Source organism: Nycticebus coucang, chromosome 15 (genome assembly GCF_027406575.1).
Source record: "Nycticebus coucang isolate mNycCou1 chromosome 15, mNycCou1.pri, whole genome shotgun sequence".
Classification (NCBI taxonomy): domain Eukaryota; kingdom Metazoa; phylum Chordata; class Mammalia; order Primates; family Lorisidae; genus Nycticebus; species Nycticebus coucang.
Genome location: NC_069794.1, coordinates 86,975,290 through 86,998,179, shown reverse-complemented (window position 1 = coordinate 86,998,179; position 22,890 = coordinate 86,975,290). Strand labels below are relative to the sequence as shown.

General features: G+C 36.1%; 1 protein-coding gene across 3 annotated transcripts in view; it reads right to left on the bottom strand.

Moving 5' to 3' along the window:
* Positions 1-22,890, bottom strand: part of NBEA (neurobeachin) — a 754,735-nt gene that overhangs the window by 27,769 nt on the left and 704,076 nt on the right. For all 3 annotated transcript variants that reach the window (XM_053563534.1, XM_053563535.1, XM_053563536.1), the window contains one exon: positions 17,269-17,436. In XM_053563534.1, coding sequence (XP_053419509.1) covers positions 17,269-17,436 — 168 coding nt within the window. The remainder of the gene's footprint in view (positions 1-17,268; positions 17,437-22,890) is intronic.

Genomic DNA, 22,890 nt, shown 5'->3' with positions numbered 1-22,890 from the left:
TTTTGTGTGTGTCAAAGAGAAAATCTTATAAGAGACTTAAGTATTTTTCATATATAAATTCTACATGCAAAATATTTTAATATATAAAGCTGGACTAACAGAAATAGTTTTCTGAAATATTGCAAGTATGTAATTTAAGTCAACAAGGAGAAACACAATATTTACTATGATCATTACTCTGTTACTATGATAATTTTTTCCCCTAAAATTGTGTGCAATTTGGTTGCACATAAAAGTGAAATGTGATAGTCAGTGCTTGAAGGAGTACAGCTAAGTCAGTAGATGGTTCTGGACAGAGCACTGCCACTACTCACAGCACTATCTACAATCCTCATTTATAAAGTACTTAAATTTAACAGTCTGTCTTCCTAGACTGCATTTCAAGAAAATGTTCATCAATAAAAATGTGAACTTTCAAATTTATTAGCAATATTAAACATGAACGCATCATGATCTGCCATATTTTAGCAATTGCATAAATGCAGCTTTGGTTCTTTTATTTGCAAAGGCAATGGGATGAATTATTAAATCTCTTTCAGTGCTGTCCAATTCTAATGTATACATTTATTTGCATGGTGTCCACTCATATGCCAAGTGTGACTATTTACCTAAATTGTATTCACATGGATATCATCATACTTCATCTCCCCAATGCAAGATTTATGACTATAAAAGGGGGAAGAGACCATTTCTGGTTAAGCTCATGTTATTAACAATAAACTCTTGAGAATTATTTGGAATAAAAGGTGGTAATCTGATTGTTAAAGTTGCCCTGGTTAGCAAATGTCCCACACCTAGCTTCCTGTATCAGGAACAGCTAAAGTCTCTCTAACAATGGATGCTATTGCTTGTGTTTTTATTCCTTCAGAAAACAGACTTGAGTGGGAGTGAGAAGCTGGGGGTAAAATTCAGCACATTTTAATCTCCAGACCTGTGCCTTGCATTAGTGGGTAACCTTTACATGTTTACTGAAGGAATGAACCAGCAAACATGCTTTGCTTGACTCTAATTTTGTTTCTGAAAAGGAAATATTAAAATCATACTAGAAAATGTGAAGAAAGTGATATAATTTCCAGAAATCTTCTGTACAGTTTTCTTCAGTGGATCCTGCCTCTGATCCTTTTTGGGCTGAGGCAGAGTATTTTATTTAAAATGGTTCCCCAATGGTACGAGCATAAAGATTAAGGTGTGATTAATATCACTTTTCCAATTCCCTACATTTTTTTTTTATTAAATCATAACTGTGTACATTAATGCAATTATGGGGTACAATGTGCTGGTTTTATATACAATTTGAAATATTTTTATCAAACTAGTTAACACAGCCTTCACGGCATTTTCTTAGATATTGTGTTAAGACACTTATATTCTACACCTAGTAAATTTCACATTCAATTCCCTACATTTAAGTTATTTGAGACCAAACCCTCTCCCTGTGATCTACTTCAGATGACTTCATGACACAAAGGATCTTATTCCAATATTTATCCCTTAGCTATCTCATAATCGGCCTTCCAGTAAGTCTTTACTCTCGGATTTAAAAGTGAACAGATCTTTCCCATCTTGAAAAAGCATGCTGTCTTCTTTAAGATCTATTTCTTGTCATTACTAAAACATATGAATGGGAAGTGAGCACTTACTAGTCCTCTGCACCTGGCTCCCACATAATATTTTCTTCCTCCCCCACTTTTAGGGAGTCATCAGTGACTTTCCTGCCAAGCACATAGGTGCCTGTGTGGGAGATTTGCCCAGTGTGATGCAGAGCCCATTTTGCAGCCCATGAACCATTACAATGAAGTAGTTGTTCTGAGAGCTACCCCCCTATGTAGGAGAAAATCCTCCCTCAATGCTAACCTTGGGCAGGGATCTAAGTCCTTCCCTTCCCAGACTCTCTAAATCATAATGAATGCCCGGAATATTCTGACAGCACATTTTCTCCCTTTATTGTGGAATTTAACACACAATTATTCATACATGATTGTCTGCTCAGACTTTGTACTTCTGCAGGTCACAACTATGACTTAGTCCTAACAGAGGCTCCAAAAATATTTGTTGAATACAGAAGTGTGGCACTGGTGGGATATTGGCGCAAAACCAAAGTTAGTCTAGAAAATGCAAAGTACGATACTGGAGAAAACGTTACTTTTACAATTCAGCACCACCAAAATAATAATTGGTTGAATGTGTACTCTGTGCCCTTAGGAAGTTTATAGCCCTCCAAATAAAGAAGATGAGGATGTCAGTACACACGGTAGGAAGAAGGCTGGCGATGGGGACGGGCCCACACAGCCACGGCAGCTGGGCCACGATGGGAGGGAAGGGCAGTCGGACTCTCGGGAAAGGGACTTCCAGAAAAATATGTGATCTGAGGTCTGAAGATGAAGCAGGGAACAGTATACAAGGATTTTCTGCCACACAGAAATTTTCCATTAATAATTTCCAAATATATCAAATCAAAAGACCCTACTTAGAGCTAATTATGCCATGGATTCTTTCTATATTATCAGACATGGCATTTATAAATTGTACATATTTCTATTTCTCTAAATACTGTTCTGCATGGGCAGAGAGTTTAATGCTAGCTTTGTTTATTCATAAAACACGTTTGTTGAATATCTACTACGTAAAAATCCCATTCTCAATATTTATGGTACACATCACACACAACAGTCACAGAGCTCACAGACAGCCGCAGGTGAGATCCAGCCGACATAGTTTCCCTTTGAGTCAACATTTACAGGTCATTAAGTTTTATATAATAATTGGATTTTTTGGCTTTTCTCAAAAATTAGCAGATCTGCCAGTACTATATGAGCATTGTTGCACAGCTGCCCTTTTACGCCTATCACTTACACGACCCATACAAAAGACCACAGCTTTGATAATAATTCTGTCAAGCTAACTTACTTCATCAAATCTGTCATCCATTCACTTTTAGAAGTATCATTATTTGGTGTACTATTAAAAAGGAAAAATGCTGCCAATTAAACTAGGACATACCACTCCTTATCAGACACTTGTGATTGGAATGTTGATACAGGAAAACGATGTGCATCTTAGAATCAATACGTCACAGTAACTTTTTACATACAATAAGTAGTAATAGCACAAAGCGTATATATTTTATACAAAGCTAGCACAGGTAATAAGCTCAAACCACTAAATTTTTCAAAACAAATGTGACTGACAAAACCTTTGATGTTTTACAAATATGAAAGATGATGTGTCCACTGGTGGCCAACCCTCTGGTGGGATAGCATGAAAATAATGGATTGGCTTTCACTTCAGTAACAGTCTTAGTCATTTATAATTGCTGAATTTGGTATTTTAGTCTTAAGCTTCTTATGCACATCCATTTGCATGCATTTATTCAATTTCTTACTTTTTTTAGAATAAAGAAAGGTATTTACTAGGTGTAGAATATAACTGTCTTAACACAATAACTAAGAAATGCCATGAAGGCTATGTTAAATCAGTTTGATGAAAACATTTCAGATTGTATATAAACCAGCACATTGTTCCCCATGACTGCATTAATGTACACGGCTATGATTTAAGAAAAAAAAAAAAAAAAAGGAACAGCAAAGCTGGCAATCAGGAAAAAAAAAGAATTAAGAAAGATAAAGTGCATCAAGTACACTAATTTTAAGTATGCAGCCAGATGAATGCTATGTGTGTACGTATGCTCTTTTTCTCTTATAACCAGACCCAGATCAAGACGGGACTTTGGAAGAGAACTGGAAGGTCCCACACCTTGGCTGGGGTGGTGGTTCCATGAGTGCACGTCTGTAAGGAAATCTCGTGTCCCTTCCCTGCCAACTATTCCTGACCCTCACACCTGGTCAAGTCAATCACTACTTCTATGTTTATCACCACTGATTATTTTTTCTGATCTTGAATTTCTGATAATGGAATCATACAGGACACATTTTCTGATGTCTGCTTTGTTTTCATCAACATAACACCTGCAGGAGTCATCCTTACATCAGTAGCTTTTTCTTTATTGCTATGTAGTATTCCATTGTATCACTCTACCGCAACTTATCACTTTTCCTGTTAATAAATATTTGGGTTGTGTACAGTTACATGTGGTATCTTTTTTACGAACTAAGCTGCTTAGAAAATTCTTAGACATGTCTGGATGGAGGGAAGCAGTCATTTTTGTTGGATGTATGGCAAGGCACGGGCTTGCTGAGTTACAAGATAGGCATATGCTTAGTATTCCTGCCAAATTTGTTTTTTCTAAGTATTTGTAAACCCCAAATGTAATGGTCAAAGCTATAAATAAGTAATAATTTTTTTTTTCAGAGACAGTCTCACTCTGTCACCCAGGCTCAAGGCATCCTTTTGCCTTAGTTTCCCAAGTTGCTGGGACTACAGGTGAGCCCCAATATGCCTAGCTTATTTTTCTTATTTTTTGTACAGATAGGGTCTTTGTTGCCTAGGTTGGTATCAAACTCCTGGCCTCAAGTGATCCTACTGTCTCAGTCTCCCAAAATTCTAGAATTATAAAGTGAGTACCATGCCCAGCTTCTAAAGTAATGATTTAGACTGCATGGTCTTTTGGGGTCTTCAGAAACTCCTACATATCTAAACTCAATTGTGTTTTATAATAAAATATTACACAAACAATACCACATTATTTTATTACCAGGAATTGTCCAGATAGGAATGAGAAATAGTTTCTTAAGAACTTTAAATTTTAATTGTTATTTAGGTTCTTACTTCTTCTTATAAAAATTTAGTCAAATGTTTACTGAGTAGTCATCATGTGCTTAGAATTTATTTTTCTTCCCAGATAAGACCCATCAAGAAATAGGTAGGCTCAACACCTTGAGGAAGTTCTAAAACGTGGAGTTCTGCAGGTGCAGGCAGAGAAGTAAAGGGGAATGTGACCTAGTCCTGCGTGCACAGGGGACAAACTCAGTAACCTGGAATACTGTGCATGGTTCCCGAATTCCATCCACATGTCTGACAACACCACTCGGGTTTACCTGCTTACCTGTGATGTGAAGCTCCCGTTAAGGGAAGTTTGTGTTAGGGACATTTTCCCTTTGTCCCCTCCCTACTTCCGGATTATCCTTTCCTTAACCTTGCTAGGCTCTCCTTTTTAAAATTCTTCAGGACCCACAGATAAGTCACAAAATTATCTGCATCTTCACTGAAGGTCCTTTTTCTTTCCTCACAACAAGCTCTCTCGTCTTTCGCCTTCTGTTGGGTCAGGCCTACTGTGCACGGCTGTGTCGTCTGAGAGTGTGCAGAGTGCCCCAACTGGGGGGCACGTGAAGGGCAGAATCTACCTCGATTCCCAGAAGACGCAGCACCTTTTGTAATTCACTCACTTAGAGTGTTTTTTTTTTAACTGTGTACAAGGGGCCATATGACATAGGCCTTATTTCTCTGGCCTCTGCACCCCTGGCTGAATTGTTTTCTTCGGTCTTGCCTTCCCTTCCAAGAAGGTCCTACCTCCTTTACGAATAAAGATACAAATCTGGAGCTAAATCCCAGAAAAGGAAACAAATACGCTGTGTGTGTGTGTGTGTGTGTGTGTGTGTCACACAAATGCCTGTTAATAGGAAGGACTTTACAGCCAAGTCATAATCTGGAAGTTGCACCTTCTCTGGTAGGTGGTAGATAAGGACTGAGGTTATTCCTGTCTTTTCCACAAAGCAGGAAAATTTAACCCCCATACGTTTTCCTCTCAAAGAATCTTCACAACTGTTAGTCTTTTGGGGGGTGTGGTGGGCGTGGTAAACGCAGTGTAGTAGTATCTCTCAGATGAAACGCCGGGAAAAACAGTATGAGGGAGCTTGTAGGCTCTCAAATGACCTGTCTCATTCATTCCCTTTGATTTGTATAAGCTTTTACATTTTTCCCCAGAAATATCAGCATTTTATGAAGTACTACAAGTTTGCTGTTTACAATGCAAAATATTGGGCTATGTTCAAATACCATTCAATTCACTAACAATTTGAAGAAAATTCAAGAAAAAAGTAATAAAAGTGGTTGAGATCACAGAAAGATTCCTAAAGTCTCCTTAGTCCTTAGTCTTTTGTTCATTTCACTGTATAGCTCTTCCTTATAATACTTTTATTTTAATGCTTAAAAGAATTCTTTTTAAACCAAATGTGACACCAAATAAAAATACATGTGATTGATATCATCTTTTTGTTCCACCTGCAATTTTACCGATACCAAACAAGAAAAAAGAAAAAAAAAGGAATTCAGAGAAGTCTGAAATGATAAAAGGAAAGGTTACTTAATGGCAGACTTTATTTTAACTGATAAATTTTTGCTGCTGTTTATTGTTGTAATAAAACAAGATCATATAAAGCATTACTTTTTAATGCTGGAAAACCAGAAACAAAATAAATCAAGCAAATAATATCTGCACTTTATTTCCTGGTTTGTGAACATTAGGATATATAAAAAATTAAAATGCTATTTTATATTCAACTGCTTCTAGTTTTTCATAGAAACCACAAAATAGAAGAACAAATATTTTTTTCGTTTTGCTTTAACAATCAACTGCACGAAGGCTAAACCTATCCCAGCAAAATTATTAGAATATTTAAGCAAATATTTGGTAATTCAAATAAAAAAGGAACATATTTGCTTTAATTGGTAGATGGTGGTAGACAGTATTTGAAGGAGGGAATTCTGATTTGTTTAGCTACTTGCCTTACTTACTGGTTTCATTCTTTAAGCATAAACCTAAGCGGAATGAAGAGACCTATCTTCCTGCCGAGTCCGACTTTTTCCTTGGGATGGTGAATTATAATGGTGATAGTCCATACTTGACTTAACTAATGAAAGTAAAAAAATAAGCACCATTTCTGCTGGACACAAAATGTCTCATCCAGAATATTTTCCTCTTCAAGTCAGGTCAGTGCCATCGTGACAAGCTCATTGCTTTCTTTACTTAAGTCAACTCAGGTAGAAAGCATGCATGCATTTTAATGCAGCTGATTATGACTGACATACCCTGGATGCCTTGAATGAGCCTGTTTAGCTGGGAGAAGTGACCCAACCAGCGGGAACTACAGGTGAGCTGGATAACCTCCTTGGCTCTGGAAGACACACCCCGCAGACCCATGCTGTCATGCTGTTGACCTCCCCATTGGGTCCAGCCAATGACACAGCTCAGGACAGGAGTCAAGAGGGCAACATATGTATCACATGGCCTCTCAGCCAGGTCCCAGTTTTGCAGGACCTAGGCTGCACTCCTTTACCTAAGGAATGCAGCTATTGGGTGACTATTTCTTTTGCCAGATTCTGGGCATGTCTCTCTCTCCTTGTCCCCTAAGGTCTAGGGGTGTTAACCCCTAGGTCTGTCACTTTCCCTTGTTCATCCACTTTACCCTGTCCATACCTTTGTAAATAGGACAATTAATACACACACATTCTCTCTGTAACTTATTGAAAAATACACATAAAATTTAGCATCTTAAATATTTTTAAGTGTATAGTTTGGCAGTGTTAAATATGTTCACATTGTTGTGCCTCTAACTCCAGAACTCTCTTCACCTTCCAAAAAGAAAACTCTAAACCTATTAAACAAAATATCTCCCTCCAGGTGCTGGCAACCAACATTCCACTTTCTGTCTCTACGAATTTGCTTAGTCAAGATGCCTCACAGGAGTGGAATTACACGGTATTTGTCTTCCTGTGACTGGCAGATTTATTTCACATGATGTCCTCAGGCTCATCCATGTTGTAGCATGTGTCTGCGCACAGCTCCCCACGGGAAGCACTTCGAAGGTGGCAGTGGTGACAGTCAGCAGTGAGGCATGCAGTGTTTTCTCCAGACGAGCCTGCAAACTTAAGTGTTGTGCATACTACATGTCCTTTACCCACTCACAGAGGGATGCCTGGGTTGCTTCTACCTTTTGGCTGTTGTGAAAAACATTGCTATCAACGTGGGTATACAGACATCTTGAAACCCTTCTTTCTTTCAATTTTTTTGATATATACACAGAAGTGGAACTACTGGGTCATATGTTACTTCTATTTTTAACATTTTGAGGGACTGCTATATTGTTTTCCATAGCAGCTGTACATACCCTGTTTTCCCGAAAATAAGACAGTGTCTTATTTTAAGGTGTGCTCCCAAAGATGCGCTAGGTCTTATTTTCAGGGGACATCTTATCTTTCCTGTAAGTAGGTCTTATTTTCGGAGGATGTCTTATTTTCGGGGAAACAGGGTAGTACCAGATAGACCCTTTTGCTTTCCACCAAGAGTACACAACCTTCCTATTTATCTACAGTCTCACCAATGCTTGCTATTTTCTCTTCTTTTCTTTTCTATTGTTGGGGATTCATTGAGAATCCCCTTCATTCATTCATACAAGAAACCAGGTTACACTAATACCATTTGTTAGGTAAAGTCCATCTTACAATTGTGCCTTGCCCCCAAAAGGTTTGTCACACACTGACCCCACCCCCCTTCCTCCTTCCCTCTCTTTGCTCTTTCTTTTTTTTTGGCCGGGGCTGGGTTTGAACCCACCACCTCCGGCATATGGGACTGGTGCCCTACTCCTTAAGCCACAGGCGCCACCCTCTTTGCTCTTTCTTTGCCCACCCTCCTCCCTCCTTCTCTCTTTCCCTGCTCTCCCCTTCCCCCACCCCCACCGTGTCATTAATTATCATTAATTGTCCTCATATCAAAATTGAGTACGTAGGATTCATGCTTCTTCATTCTTGTGATGCTTTACTAAGAATAATGTCTTCCACTTCCATCCAGGTTAATACAAAGGATGTAAAGTCTCCATCTTTTTAATGGCTGAATAGTATTCCATGGCATACATATACCACAGCTTGTTAATCTGTTCCTGGGTAGGGAGGCATTTAGGCTATTTCCTAAGGAGTGTGGAATGTTATATCATTGTGGCTTTGATGTGTTTTTACCCACATGAACATCTTTTCATCTGCCTTCTGACCATTTGCGCATCTTCTTTGGAGTCTTCGCTGCCTCTGAAAGGGCACTGTGCTGAGATCCCGACTGATATGATTAAAATTGATACTCTGGTATAACAAATCAGAAAAATGCTGTTTACCTTTTGTTTCATGTCTGGGTAGAACTGACAAGAATAAGATTTTAAGTAAGTAAGAGGCATTTTCATTGAGGATTTGGAATATTTTAGAAATAAAAACTACTATAATCTTCTTAGGAGAGACTATGAAATCTCTGCAATCCATATTTGTTAAAACTCAAGAAGAGAACTGAAAAACTCTTCTGCATAATTTAGTGAGTGATCTATGTGGAAGCAAATGTGTTAGCTAATGAGTTCTTAAGGATTCCCCCAGGTTTTCGGTTCTTTGCTCACTTTTGGTTGATCATTAGATAGTACATAAGTAGAGAATTCAACCCAGAAATGCTTAAGCACATGTGGAAGAATCAGTACAACGTCCCTGTCAAATTCCCCCTGACTAAGTTTATCTGAAATAAACTCCATGCCGGCTGGTTCAGGAGGTAGAGAAGAAAGAGGAAAAGCGGCGGTGGGGGGTGGGGTGGGGGGGAGGGTATCACAGGAGGAACGGGGGAAGCGGCGTACAGGAGGTGGCAGCCTTTGTAAGTTCACCGGAGTGCCAGTCGTGGAAACAACAATACAAAGAATCAAATTTGGAATATACCTGCTTGGCATGTGAGACAAAAGTTTACCATGTTCTGCTATATATATTCCAAAATGAAATCATTACTTTTAGTAAACTCAGTTCAGATGAAAAATACTATTGCGTGTATTCAGCAGAACAAAATGTTCTTTGATTTTGATGGGAAATGGGAAACAATCATTCAGACATACAATATTAAGATTTCAAATGGCTTTAAATAGACTCATTATCAATATGTATAAAACCTTTAAAGATGAGTCCTAAACATCTAACTGAATTGCTTGGGTACTTAGATTGATTAATATCTACTTCAACAGACTGAAGCATGCAGTATGTTCTGAATAATTGTTAATTTATGCTGAGGTAACAACTGTGTGATATAACTGAAATCTATGTTAATAATAGATAGGGAAATCCCTTCCAGCAATTTCTACTACAAACAGCAGGCTGCAATTTTCACCCTTCTTCCCTTGAATGAAATATGACTTTAGATGCTTGTGAAAGCATTTGCTGTTAATTTCTGAAAATCAATAATTAGCACTTCTCAACACCACACAATAAAAATAACACAAAGAGGAGGCAAAGGCGCATCTCACATGAATGACATACATCTGACTCTGACTAGTGGCATTGTTCATGCTTTTCTAGGGGACGATTGATGACCAGGGACCAGCAAACGACTGTAGTAATTATGAGGAGAAAAGATAAACTGAAATTAAGGATTTATTCACTAATCAAAATTAAGTGTGTCTCATTAATTTCCTTGATACTAATTTCTATATTGAAACTTTATCCATAAACCCTTTGCAATGCCAGTTCCTCAGTGTGGATGAGAAACACGTAATGAGCCCATTTGAACCTATGTCCTTATTAGTGTTAGGAATCATAACATTCTTCTTGCTCTCAAAGTAAACCTTTCTCATTATGGAACAACTAATGTATTTCCACTCTAATAATTAAAATGTGGGCGTTTTCTTTCTATTTTTATTTGGCCATAAAATGTATTGAAATTTTCAGCTCAGTAAAACTTCCACTAATTGTAAGGTGAAAATTAAGATGGTATTAACAAATCTTTCTCAGCCCCCCAGCCCCTTTAAAAATCATTTGTTGCAATTTCTTCTCAGGATAACTGCCTGAGAGAAGGGCTCTGGACAGTGCCCCGTGAAGATGGTCAGGCATTGGGCCCTTGTTAGTGGACAGTCTTGGGCTGCACCTCGTTTGGGCAGCTGCAGAGGGTGGTGCTGATACTCTTTGGAAACCCAAACCTCAGAAATGGGGCAAGGAAAAGCCAAAGTCTAACCAATTCATAGAGTAAGTGATGACTGTAAAGGCCATCCCTATTGTCACTGCAAATACTTTCACTCACATTATAAGGATGAAAAATGTGTTAATTTTTTTTCTTATTAAACTCCTATAAGTTCATCTCAGGAAAGCCAGCTTTGCAGCTGTTTTGGTTAAAGACACATCTGTCTTGCTGGCAGCCCTATGTGTCAGTTCTCTGTAGAAGCAGGGAATATTTCAGCAAGAAAATAAAGTGAAAACTGAAGTGAGCTAATCTACTTCCTATGGGCATATTTTCACCATAAGAGATCCAAAGGGAAGCTTTGTTATGCCTGTCAGATCAAAGGAAAAGATAAAAGAAGAAAATATAACCTAAGAAGATCAAGAATTATTAGTTACAGAAAATTAGAATAAAAATGGCATACTTTTTATGGCTGCCAGTAATATGAAAATCTAGTTAATATTTTCATCAAAGTAAATGTATATATCTGTAAATAAAAACTGTCTGGCCTGTATGTTCTCATAGCTGCCAGCAAAACCGCCTTTTGTGATAGGCTCATGTGCATACCTTTCCCTGTCAAAAAGAAATCATTTAAATCATTTTTCAGTTTGGCGATGTCAACTACAGGTATGATGACAAGTATTACAACAAGCTCAGAACTTAGTATCTTGTTCATAACTTGTCTGGTATAAGCTTACAGCTTCCGTTGGAATATCCACTCCATTATTTTCTCTTGCTGAACAAGTACAACGTTAATGCCAGTACCACAGTTATGTTGATAATGTGAATTTAGAAAGTAGCCATGGAAATAAAAAAATTTTAAATATAAATAATAATAAAAGATAGAAATGCTAATACTAACTTATATCAAGAACAAAGAAAGAGTTTTAGAGGCAACAAGTAGGCTGCAATTTAGGCTGCCTTTATACAATTTTGGAGAACAAAGCTGAAAATAACTTTTAAACAATTATTTCTTTTAACTAAATAATAAAAATAAATCAGTTGATTTTATCTGTTGCTAACATACATGTTTTTGATTAAATTGACAATTTTGGTATCCTATATGGAGAAAAAAATTTTTTTCTTTTTGAGACAGAGTCTTTGTCACCCTGGATCCTCCCGTGTCAGCCTCTCAAGTAGTTGGACCTATAGACTTGCTCCAGGCCTCCAGGGTCATTTTTTTATTTTTAGTGGAGACAGGGTCTTGCTCTTGCTCAGGCTAGTGTGGAACTCTCGAGCTCAAGTGATACTCTTCTTTAACCTTGTGAATCACCATGCCTTACCAAGAAACAAATTATTATTATTATTATTTTTTAGTACTTTTTTTTATTAAATCATAGCTGTGTACATTGATATAATCATGGGGCATCATTCATTAGCAGTTCTTCTAAGATGCTTTATTTATTTATGCCTTCAGGTAGCAATCAATATCTGCATAGTGCTTTACAGTTTACAAAGTATTATATTTTCATATGTGTTTTTCTCCTTTGTGTAAGGTATCATTCCTTTCATCATTTCTTAGGTGAGAAAACATAGGTATATAAAAGTTAAGTGACTGACTTAACACCGTTCAAACACTAATGGTGGGGCTGTAATACCATTTTTATTGCCTACTGCATACCACATAATCATACTCTGAGTCAGACAGCGTTGAGCAATTATGTCTGTAATCATGTGTGGTAACTTCTTAAAACAATTTTAGGATAAAGTATTTTTGATTTATCTTCAAAATACACAGTAAAAATTATTTAATAAATTTTATTTAATAAATAAAAACTTTATTTAATAATCTCTACTAACCAATTACTCATTCCAGCATAATTTCCTTTGAAATCCTCAAAGACCAATAAAAAGTAAACTTTTTTGAGAAGTAATTAGATCAAATGATCAACAAAATGGCTGATAAAGTTTCCTTAAAATCATTCCAATTTCCTCCGTGTAATTGCTGAAAGCTTTACTGAGTTAAAAGTAAAAGTTTCAGAAGCATACATAAAATAGAAAAAAAAAAACCCTTGTAGTTAGATTTAGTAAAATGGAACTACACTTTAGAACTCCCTTAAAATTTTAAGAATCATTTTGGAAGTAAGAAGAATTATAAACTCTAAAATTAATTAAAATTAATTAATTCCCATATTGTTATCTTTAGATTTCCTAGAGAAAAGTAAGACTAAAGACATCCTGATTCAAGAACTCTTATATTATATAGCTGTGTATCCTTGAAAAGGATATTTAATTTAATAAGAATGTGATTTCTATTCATAGTTGATAAAAGTTTTAGGCTAGATTAATGGTTTTTAATTGAGAATGTATATGAAATTCTTGGAGAGATTTTTTTTCAAAATAGACTTGCTGGAAGCCTCTTCCTGGATATTCTGAGACACCCAGGCTGTGGAGTTAGATGGCTGGGGCATGTGTTTTTAAAAAGAGTACAGGGGGGAGGGTGGGCATGTAGTTCAAATGGCTTAAAATGGTTTTTTTGTTTTCATTTTTCCATAGATAGATTCCTATGGTTAAAAATTTTGAAACTGGGTGATAAGTACATGGAGTTCATTATACCATTCTATTTTTGCAGGAAAAAGCTTTCCAAGTGATTCTAACGCACATTCAGTAGAGCAGTGCTTCTTAAAGTTTAAGGTCTCCAACAAATCACCTGGCGATCTCATTAAACACACCTACTGATTTAATAGGTCAAGGACACCTGACAGTCTAAAATTCTAACGAGTTTTCAGGTGATGCTGATGCTGCTGGGCTACCTTTGAGTACCAAGGCTTTAGAAAACCACGGGACAAGATGACCACCAGCCAGAAGACCCTATTTCCCAAGCAGGTCGTAGGACTGAGTTTCTTGGCCATCATTTAGTAAGTAAAAATATAAAGCAAATCACGTAATTTTTATTAGTATGTAAACACGAATACGAAAGTATTCATTATCATGTTTGAGAAACACTGCTCAAATTGTCAGTTGAACTCATCTATGAAATAAAGTGCCTAGAAGATTATGATGTAAGCCGAGACTTAGCAGTTTAAATAACACCTACTATCCAACAGATCTTGTGTTTACATATTAAGGAGAGCTCTGTATCAGAACTGTTCTGTCATGTTTCTTCCCAGAGGCTGTCATGGTAAAGTTTATTATCAATTATTGCTTTACAAGTATAAAATAAGTTAAGCTGTCATAATTTTCTCAGCCAGAGTTCCTAAACTGTCAAAGAATGTCAATTTTTAATCTGACATAGAGAAGAAAATTATCTGTTATTCTGACCTCTAATTTCTTGACATTTTAATGTCATAATTGCTGTGGTTAGTGCTGCTTCATGATTTCACCTGTCAAGGAAGAATGAATCAATAACCGTAAACCATTTCTCAAATTATAGAACTAACTTCAAAGCTCAAAGTTATGGGCAGATTGTAGAATATTGTTTTGACAAAGAGGGCATATGTAGATATTCATATGTTAAATATTTCCCATTTAAAATAAGTGTTTCACTTAAGCATTGCAAACATCATCTTCCTTAGCCTAGGTGGAGTTTAGAATAACTGTAATTAGCCTTCCTTTGGCTTAATCTATGTGAAATGTACAATCTTGTATTTTAAAAATACCAAGATAAACATCATCAAATAAAAGGATATACTGAGCTCAATGACAGGGTTAATATTTTAAACTTTGCATTTTCCAAAAACCTATGTTGGACCATGCAGGGGGTTCAATGATCTCAAGTCAAGGTACAGCAGTGCAGACCTCCAGGAACTTAACATGGATGGTTTAAGAAAAAGGTATGTGCCTCCCACACGGTCTACTCACAGGGGTTATGTACTGGTAAGGGCACAAAAAGACCACTGAATAATGAATACGCTGTCCTTCAATTCCACTTACCTGCAGGTTCCTTCTTGAGCCAGTAGATGCTAAGCGCTTTTACGTTTTAGTTCACCTTTACAGACAGAGCAATTGAGGTAAAGTGAGATTAACTTGGCCACATTTACCTGCCTCACAGGATTCAGGTGGCTTCTCATCCGTTGAATACTATGCAAGTTCTTAAATGTTAGTGCAGAGCGTTTTTGTGGGAATGTTAGGTTTTAATCGGCCAATTAGCATGGACATAAAGTGGAATATTTTAGAGTGGGTAATGGTGGGGAGCAGGAGAGGGGAAATTAACTAGTATTCCTTGAAATCATTTAATAATTTATATCTACACTGCACTAAATGGCCCCCTAGTGGTAGCAAGGAGATAAAGTATCTTCTTAAGCAAACGAGTCCACACAGGTCTGTATGGTCAGGGTAAGTCCCCCGCCTCTGTGCGCTCAGACCTACGCTGACTTGGGGAAGGGAGGTAACAGTATTCTGCGTATGCCTCTCACATCTGGTATTCCAAGAACTGACATAAAAATTACTGTATTGGGAGGTGGGTAAAGGATTTGGGGATAAAGAAGAGAAATAAGACAATATGATTCTGGGAGCTCCTCTAATGGAACCTCAGTTTCTGGTAATTATGTGCTCAGAATGAGAATGCTGGTGGGAGACAAGAGTCATCAGCTAAGGCACACTTGCAGTTAGACTGCATCTCTATAAGTAATATTTGGTTCACGTCATCTATACTATATGCAAACAAGGGCTTGAACCATTCTCACTCAGTAACAACAAAATCTAATCATGCATTTTCATGTAATATTTCACTGGGAAGTCTTACGGTTTGCCAATAAGTCTTATACACATTTTTTTTTTCACTGTTCAAAACAATGTTGTGATATTTTGTAGGAACAATTATTTTTATAAGATTCAAATAATGCACACTGTATATAAAGAAAACCCTATTTCCAATTCCATTTTCTTTTTATTCTTTCATTTATCTTTTTTACCCTCATTTAAATATGAAAAACTGCTATTTTTCTGTCAATTTTAAAGTTGATGTGCATTTTCATCCTATATGAGCACTTAATATGCTTTTATTTTGCAGGATTACTTGCAACTTTCTTTATAAGAACACAGAACTTTATGATAAAGGATAAAAATGTAAACATTAGAGCAAAACCGTCTATATTTGAAAGTCAAAAACCAATTTTCAGTTGATCTTAGAATATAATTACTTTCTTTTTTTCTGATTCTAAAAGGTTTTGGTTCTAAAAGAAAATTTTGTTTGTAAGAAATTTATAGAACAGGCATGTGTTAAGCAAAGGTATATAGTTAAGAGAATAATCAAACTCAGAAATATCTCCTGCCGAATAATCTGATTACAGTTTATCCACAACCGGGGATACCAGGTTGGGTGACTATAATGGTTACACTTATTTTACCAACCAATTTCATAATACCTGGCTTCTCATTCCTTCATTCTGTCTCTGCATTTTTCTCTGGGCTTCAGGCAATAATTTTATTTCCTTGCACATACAATATGGTACAATGTTGCCCCTAATAACATGCTTGCAATATGTCCTCAGAATATTTACCCCTCAGGGTCCAATGATCAGTGACCACGAGGCTCTTTGCTTCCCTTTTCCTCTTCTCTGCTTGGAGCCATATAAATGGAGTCATTTCAGTTTTATAGGGTATAGAAGAAGTAACTTTAAGTATGCAAATTTTTAAATAGAGCTTTATTTCTCAAATCTATAAGTTTTCCACCTCTAAAATTAAAAATAAAAAAATAAAGAGAGCATTCTACTGCCTGGAAATGTAGAAATGATTACTTGTTTTGCATATGGCAGATGGCAGATATCTGGTAGAATGGAAGACTGGGATATAGCTTCCTGCAGCAACACTCAAGTAACAGCTGCTACAGCTTTACTTTCCCACCTATATGAAATCAGTTTGTGCAATGCGGATGTGATTTAAATAATATTTTATATGAATATTTTCACAAAAATACTATACACATAGTATATGGTACAAAATTCCCAATTGTTAGCTATAAACGTTTTAGTTTGAAAACATATGGGAATAAATTAGTATAACTGTATCTACTTCAATGATGTAATTTTTTGAGCATTCTGTCTAGAAGGTTATAATTTCACTTTTATTTTTAAAAATACCCACTATGGCAGATTATTGTATTGTGACATTCATATTTAAATATTCAACTAGGTTTCATTCATTAATAACACAGAGAAAGCATTAAGCATTTTAATGAAGATTCTAAAGAAAGAAAAATAAAATAGAGGCAAGGAAGTGCCTTAAAAATGGCTGCCATTCAAACAGGAACCATGTACTGGTCTCATTAGTTGTTTTTGATGTATGTTTGTTTTTCCGTATTTGTCAAGAGCCTGAAATCTAAATTTTGTGAAAAGTAATGTTGATAGGAAATGTATACAGAAGGAGATATAAAACCAATTTTTTGTTTGAGAGATGACAGAAATTTTTGGAATAAAATGAGACCTGACACCTACCTCCCTGAGCACAGGATCGGTGATACTATCCAGGTTCACAGAGCCTTCGTAGGTTAAGTAGTGAAAAACATTCAGGGCACGGACTGCTTCTGGTCCTCGCTGCTTATAGCCAAATATAAGGTCGATCCACTGATGAAGTTGGCAAGAAACAAATTCACTTTCCAGGGCCTGAAATGAGTTAAGAAAGAAATGAGAGACCCTCCAAGTTTAACAAAGCTTCATGTCTTCTTCTTTTCTTTCTTTTTTTTTTTTTAACTTTGAAATATTCTATATAAAAAAGGAGAAATATGCTCTTGACATTCTTATGTTTGATCTGTATATATCAGATCTTAGGTTCCTAGAAATGGCAAAATACTACCTTTAATAAAACCTAGACCTAAATGAAAATTATCTCTTTCTAACACACTAAGCTTTCTCTTGGCTCCATTATATCTTTAATTTACAATATAAATTTTCTTAGTGTTTTAGAGACCGGGTCTCGATCTGTTGCCCAGGCTGGAGTGCAGTAGCACAGTCATAGCTCACTGTAACCATGAACTGGCCTCAGGTGATCTTCCCACGTAAGCCTCTCCAAAACACTGTCATTATGGGCATCAGCCACTGCCCTATGAATTTTTATGAATTTTAACATTTAAAAAGTTTCTTACAGAAACACACTCATGATTAAAAAGAAAATAATTGGGCGGCGCCTGTGGCTCAGTCGGTAAGGCGCCGGCCCCATATACCGAGGGTGGCGGGTTCAAACCCGGCCCCGGCCAAACTGCAACCAAAAAATAGCCGGGCGTTGTGGTGGGCGCCTGTAGTCCCAGCTACTCGGGAGGCTGAGGCAAGAGAATCGCTTAAGCCCAGGAGTTGGAGGTTGCTGTGAGCTGTGTGATGCCATGGCACTCTACCAAGGGCCATAAAGTGAGACTCTGTCTCTACAAAAAAAAAAAAAAAAAAAAAAGAAAATAATTTGAAATACCTGTTTTAATAACATTTTACAAGAAATCCACGTCTCATTTTTAGACATTAATTTGAAATTAAAAAATCTTATAAGAAATTTTGATATACATCGATTTTTCCTGCCTAAAGTCCTCCAGCTTACCTCTAAGATGACTAGAAAGAAACACCTTCCTTCCCTACAAACTAACTCACCTATTATCCTGTTTGGGGATTACTGGGCAGTAGTGGATGTTTGCTAGCTAGTGGGAAACCAACATAAAGTACTGAGAGTCAAGGAACATACTGAGCTTGCATTAAACAGGGAGAAAAGAAGGTCTTTTAGTTTCCTGAGAAGTTCCCTAGAGCTATTTTGCAGTCTTTGCAGGCCAGGCCCCTCAAACCTTTTCTTACTGCACTAATTTAGCATCTTCTACTCAGGATTTAAAGAGGACACTGGTTTCAGTAACATGAACAACAATGTAGCTTCTTAAATTTCAGCTATACACAGCCATGTAGGACAGTTTTGTAAATTACAACTGTCACTAAATACCAGTTTTGTAAAATACAACAGTCATTCTCTGACTGCATGGCCCTGACTTCTAAGGTGTTGAAATCAATTTGGAATTCACATTATTAACAAATGACTTCTTAAATTGGTTCCCTGAAAATTGCATTTCATCTCTTAAATATATAAAATGTTCTGAATAATACTTTTCAATTTTTCCTGCAATCACATTTAACTAGTAATTTATTCCCCTCAACTCATTCCCTGATTTATTCTTTTCAAAATGTTTCATTTGCATTTTATTTTCAACAATTAATGTGGATGTTTTCATTTGGAAATGTAAACAATGAGATCTTATGAAAGGACAGAATTTCCATAGTAAAACTAAACAGAATTTTTATACTGTGTATCTCACAGATCTTGAAATAACAGTTCAGACTAGAACATAGGAAATGAGACAAAGGTACAAAAAAGGAGATGGTTAAAGTTCTACATTAGTTATGCATTAATAACAGTTTGGTGAATTTGTATAAATGATTTTGTCAATTCAGTAACACTAGTCAATTAAGAAAAAAGTCATTCTGACTGTAATATTTTCAGTGCCTGCTATAATAAATGAAAGCATTAAAAAAATGAATACATGGAAATTCACTGTTGAGTAGCTATTGCCCAAGTCCAGTTGCAGGAATTCACAAAAGTCACAGCACCAGATACACATATATTGTTTTATGAAGGATTTTACTAACATGATCAGCTAAGCAGAATCCATTTCAAATAAATCTTAGAGATACTACTGAAGAAAGGACTGATGAAATTTACTCTTATTCTAGTAAACACGTTATTGAATAAAGTGTCTAATGTAATAAACGAGGGAAGGACTTTTCACTGCTTTGAGTTTTTAAAATGTATTCTCTCCTATACACATCCCTCATTCATTTCCCTCCTCTATCATAGGCAATGACTGTAATGTGTTGAATGCTTCTCCTTTGTTTTCATGTGTCTTACAAAATCTCGCTCATTCCTTAGGGCATTTTTTAATACACATGAAACATACACCTATGCCAGTGTGTGTAGTTAGCATGGCCCTTCGCTTCTCCCCAGTAAGGAGCTCCAGGCTGCCCCTAACTCCCAGTGACACAAGGTTGTGATGAAAGCCCCTTTGTGCGTCATTATCTGCATCTTTGTGAAAACGTATTTGGGATTTATAATCTGGAGTAGAGCCGGTGTGTCGCTGCCCTGGGAGCCATCAGTGCCCCTGCCCTACAGAATGACGGCTCTGTGGTCACTCCCTCCAGCAAGGCAGGAGGGTTTCTGTAAGTCCATGTCCCAGCAGAGTATTATCCAGGTTTCTAATTTGGTCAATGTAATAGAAAATGATATCTCATTGTTTTAATTTGTAGTCCTCTATTATCAAATTTGATATGTTTTTAGTATTTTGTTGAGCTTTTGGGGTTTCCTCTTCTGTAAATTTCCTGTTCATAACTTTTGGCCATTAGTTTTTAATGGAGGCTTCTGTCTTTCTATTGTTGATTTGCAAGTCCCTTATATATTTTATTTATTTTTTGCAGTTTTTGGCCGGGGCTGGGTTTGACCCGCTACCTCCAGTATATGGGGCCAGCGCCCTACTCCTTTGAGCCACAGGCACCGCCCTATATTTTATTTTATTTTTTTAATTTCAGACTGATGTAAAGGTACAGACAATTAATTAGGTTACAATGTTGCATCTGTTAGGTACAGTCCACGTTGGAGCCAAGCCCCTCACAGAGAAGTGTGCCCGTTAGGTGGCAGGACTGCAAATCCCTTCCCTCCTCCTCTCTTGACTCTCCCTCCCCCCTTTGAATGAGTTGCCGGTTTTCTTCCCCCTCATGGGGAGTGTAGTTGTTCATCTATTGGCTTCATATTAGTATTAAGCAAACTGGACATCTGCTTTCCATTCTGGTGATACTTTACTTAGGAAGATGTTCTCTGGATCTACTCTGTACAAAAGATATGAAGTCTCCATCTTTTTATGGCTGAATAGTACTCCACGGTATACATGTACCATAGTTTATTAATCCACTCATGGGCTGACAGGCATTTGGATTGATTCCACATCTTGGCAATTGTGAACCGAGCTGTGAAAAACATTCTAGTGTAGATGTCCTTTCTTTGTATATTTTAGATAATAGTTTCATTCCTTGTTGGTTTAAAACAGCACAAATGTACTCTCTCAAATGTTGTATGTCAATATTAACTTATATCCCTGTTGGATAGAGATTCTTTATTTTGAGATAATTGAATAATTTTTAAATGTTCATACTCTTGGCATTTTATTTTGAAGTTACAAAGATAACTTTTCATATTTTAATCAAATAGCTTTATATTTATGATTTTAAATTTTCACATTTTGGTCATTAATCCATGTAGATATACTTTTATTCATATGTGATGGTAGATAAAGATCGAGTAGTATTTTTGTTTACATAGTCTGTTTTTCCAACGCCATCTCACAAACAAAAATTCATTTCCTCAGTGATGTGTGGTGTCATCGTCACCATATTAATATATGTTTGAAACAAAGATATAACTGTCATTATTTACAGATCATAATCTGCCTAGAAAAATCCAAGGTCCATCTGTCTGTCCTCGTGTCCTCTCTCCTTCTCTCCCTTTTTTCCTTTTATTTTCTTCTATGTATCTATCCATCATGTATCTATTTATGTATGTGAGTGTCCAGCTTTCTACACTTCTTATATCTATTGTTATCTTACAATATCTGGTAGAATACATTCTTCTTTTTCAGGATTAACCAGTCTATTCATAGACATTCAGTCTTCTTTATAATTTTTACAATGAGTGTACAAATAAACCAAAATAATTTCTTTGGACTTCTAATCAATTCATAAATTAATTTGGGGAGACGAATATTAAGTTTTTTAATCCAAGGTCCCCAATGTCTCTTTATTTATTCATAAAAATCATTTTCTATGACTATAGTCCTGTGGTATCAAATAAGCTCACAGTAACCTCAGACTCCTGGGTTCAAGAGATCTTCCTGCCTCAGCCTCTAGAGTAGTTGAGACTATAGCTATTAGCTACAATGTCGGCTACTTTTTCTTTGTCCTTTATTAAAGATTAAATTTTTCTCCATTAAATTTTATTAATGGTATCCTTCATTACATTTATTCACAGCTACTTCGGAAATTTTGATATAATTATAACATTTAAAAATTATATTTTGTGCTTGATTGTTAATGATGTAGAACAATGCTACTTATTTCTAGAACTTGTGTGTCTGGCATCTCTTAGTTAGATGTACGACTTCTTTACTTTTTCTTATAGGATTGTTCTCAACCTTAAGAAGTATGTAAAACAGCAATGGGGTACCCTTGTGTTTTTCCTGATCTTAAGGGGTTAAGCCTCACTTAGCCCTGATGCAATATACACATACATACTCACATTTAATACAATGATAAAACAGTACTTTAGTTAGAATTTTTGTATTTATATTTACACATAAAATGGGACCATTTCTTTTTTCTTTTCTTAAGTATTTAAGAAATCAAGATTCTACTAGCTTCATAAAATGAGCTGAAAAGCTTTCCATGTTTTCCGAACTCTCTGTATATGAAAATCAATTTATTATCTCTTGAAAATCTGGATACTTCATTTGTAAAATAATATGGGCCTTGGACTTTGGGGAGGGATGGAAAGATTTTATCATTAAAATTTCTTTAAGAAAAAAATCAAAAAATTAACAAAAAATGTCATTTTTGTATTTTTCTCGGTATTTATCCATTTCCTCTCTCTTTTCAAACTTATTAGTTCACAGTTGTTCATAATACTTTTTGATTAAATTTAAAAATCTTGGTTACATCTCTAGTTACTTACTCTAGTCCATTCTACATATTAGAGACACAGCACATCTTATCTAAGAACAGAACATTAGCTATCACATAATCAAAGTGTAACAACCTATCTAAGGCTAACTCCTGACACTGAGACTCTTTCTATACATGCACTATAAAGAGTATTAATCTATTACTAAATATAGGATATCTGCTTATATTGTTATTTTCAGAACTGTTTTCATGTACAAAGCTATTTTGCACTTCGGAATAAGATTTTAGCACAATACTTACAAGGGGAAAATATAAAGAAATACTAAATTACTAAGCTATTAGTGTTATAATGGTCTTAATAGGTTTCTTTAC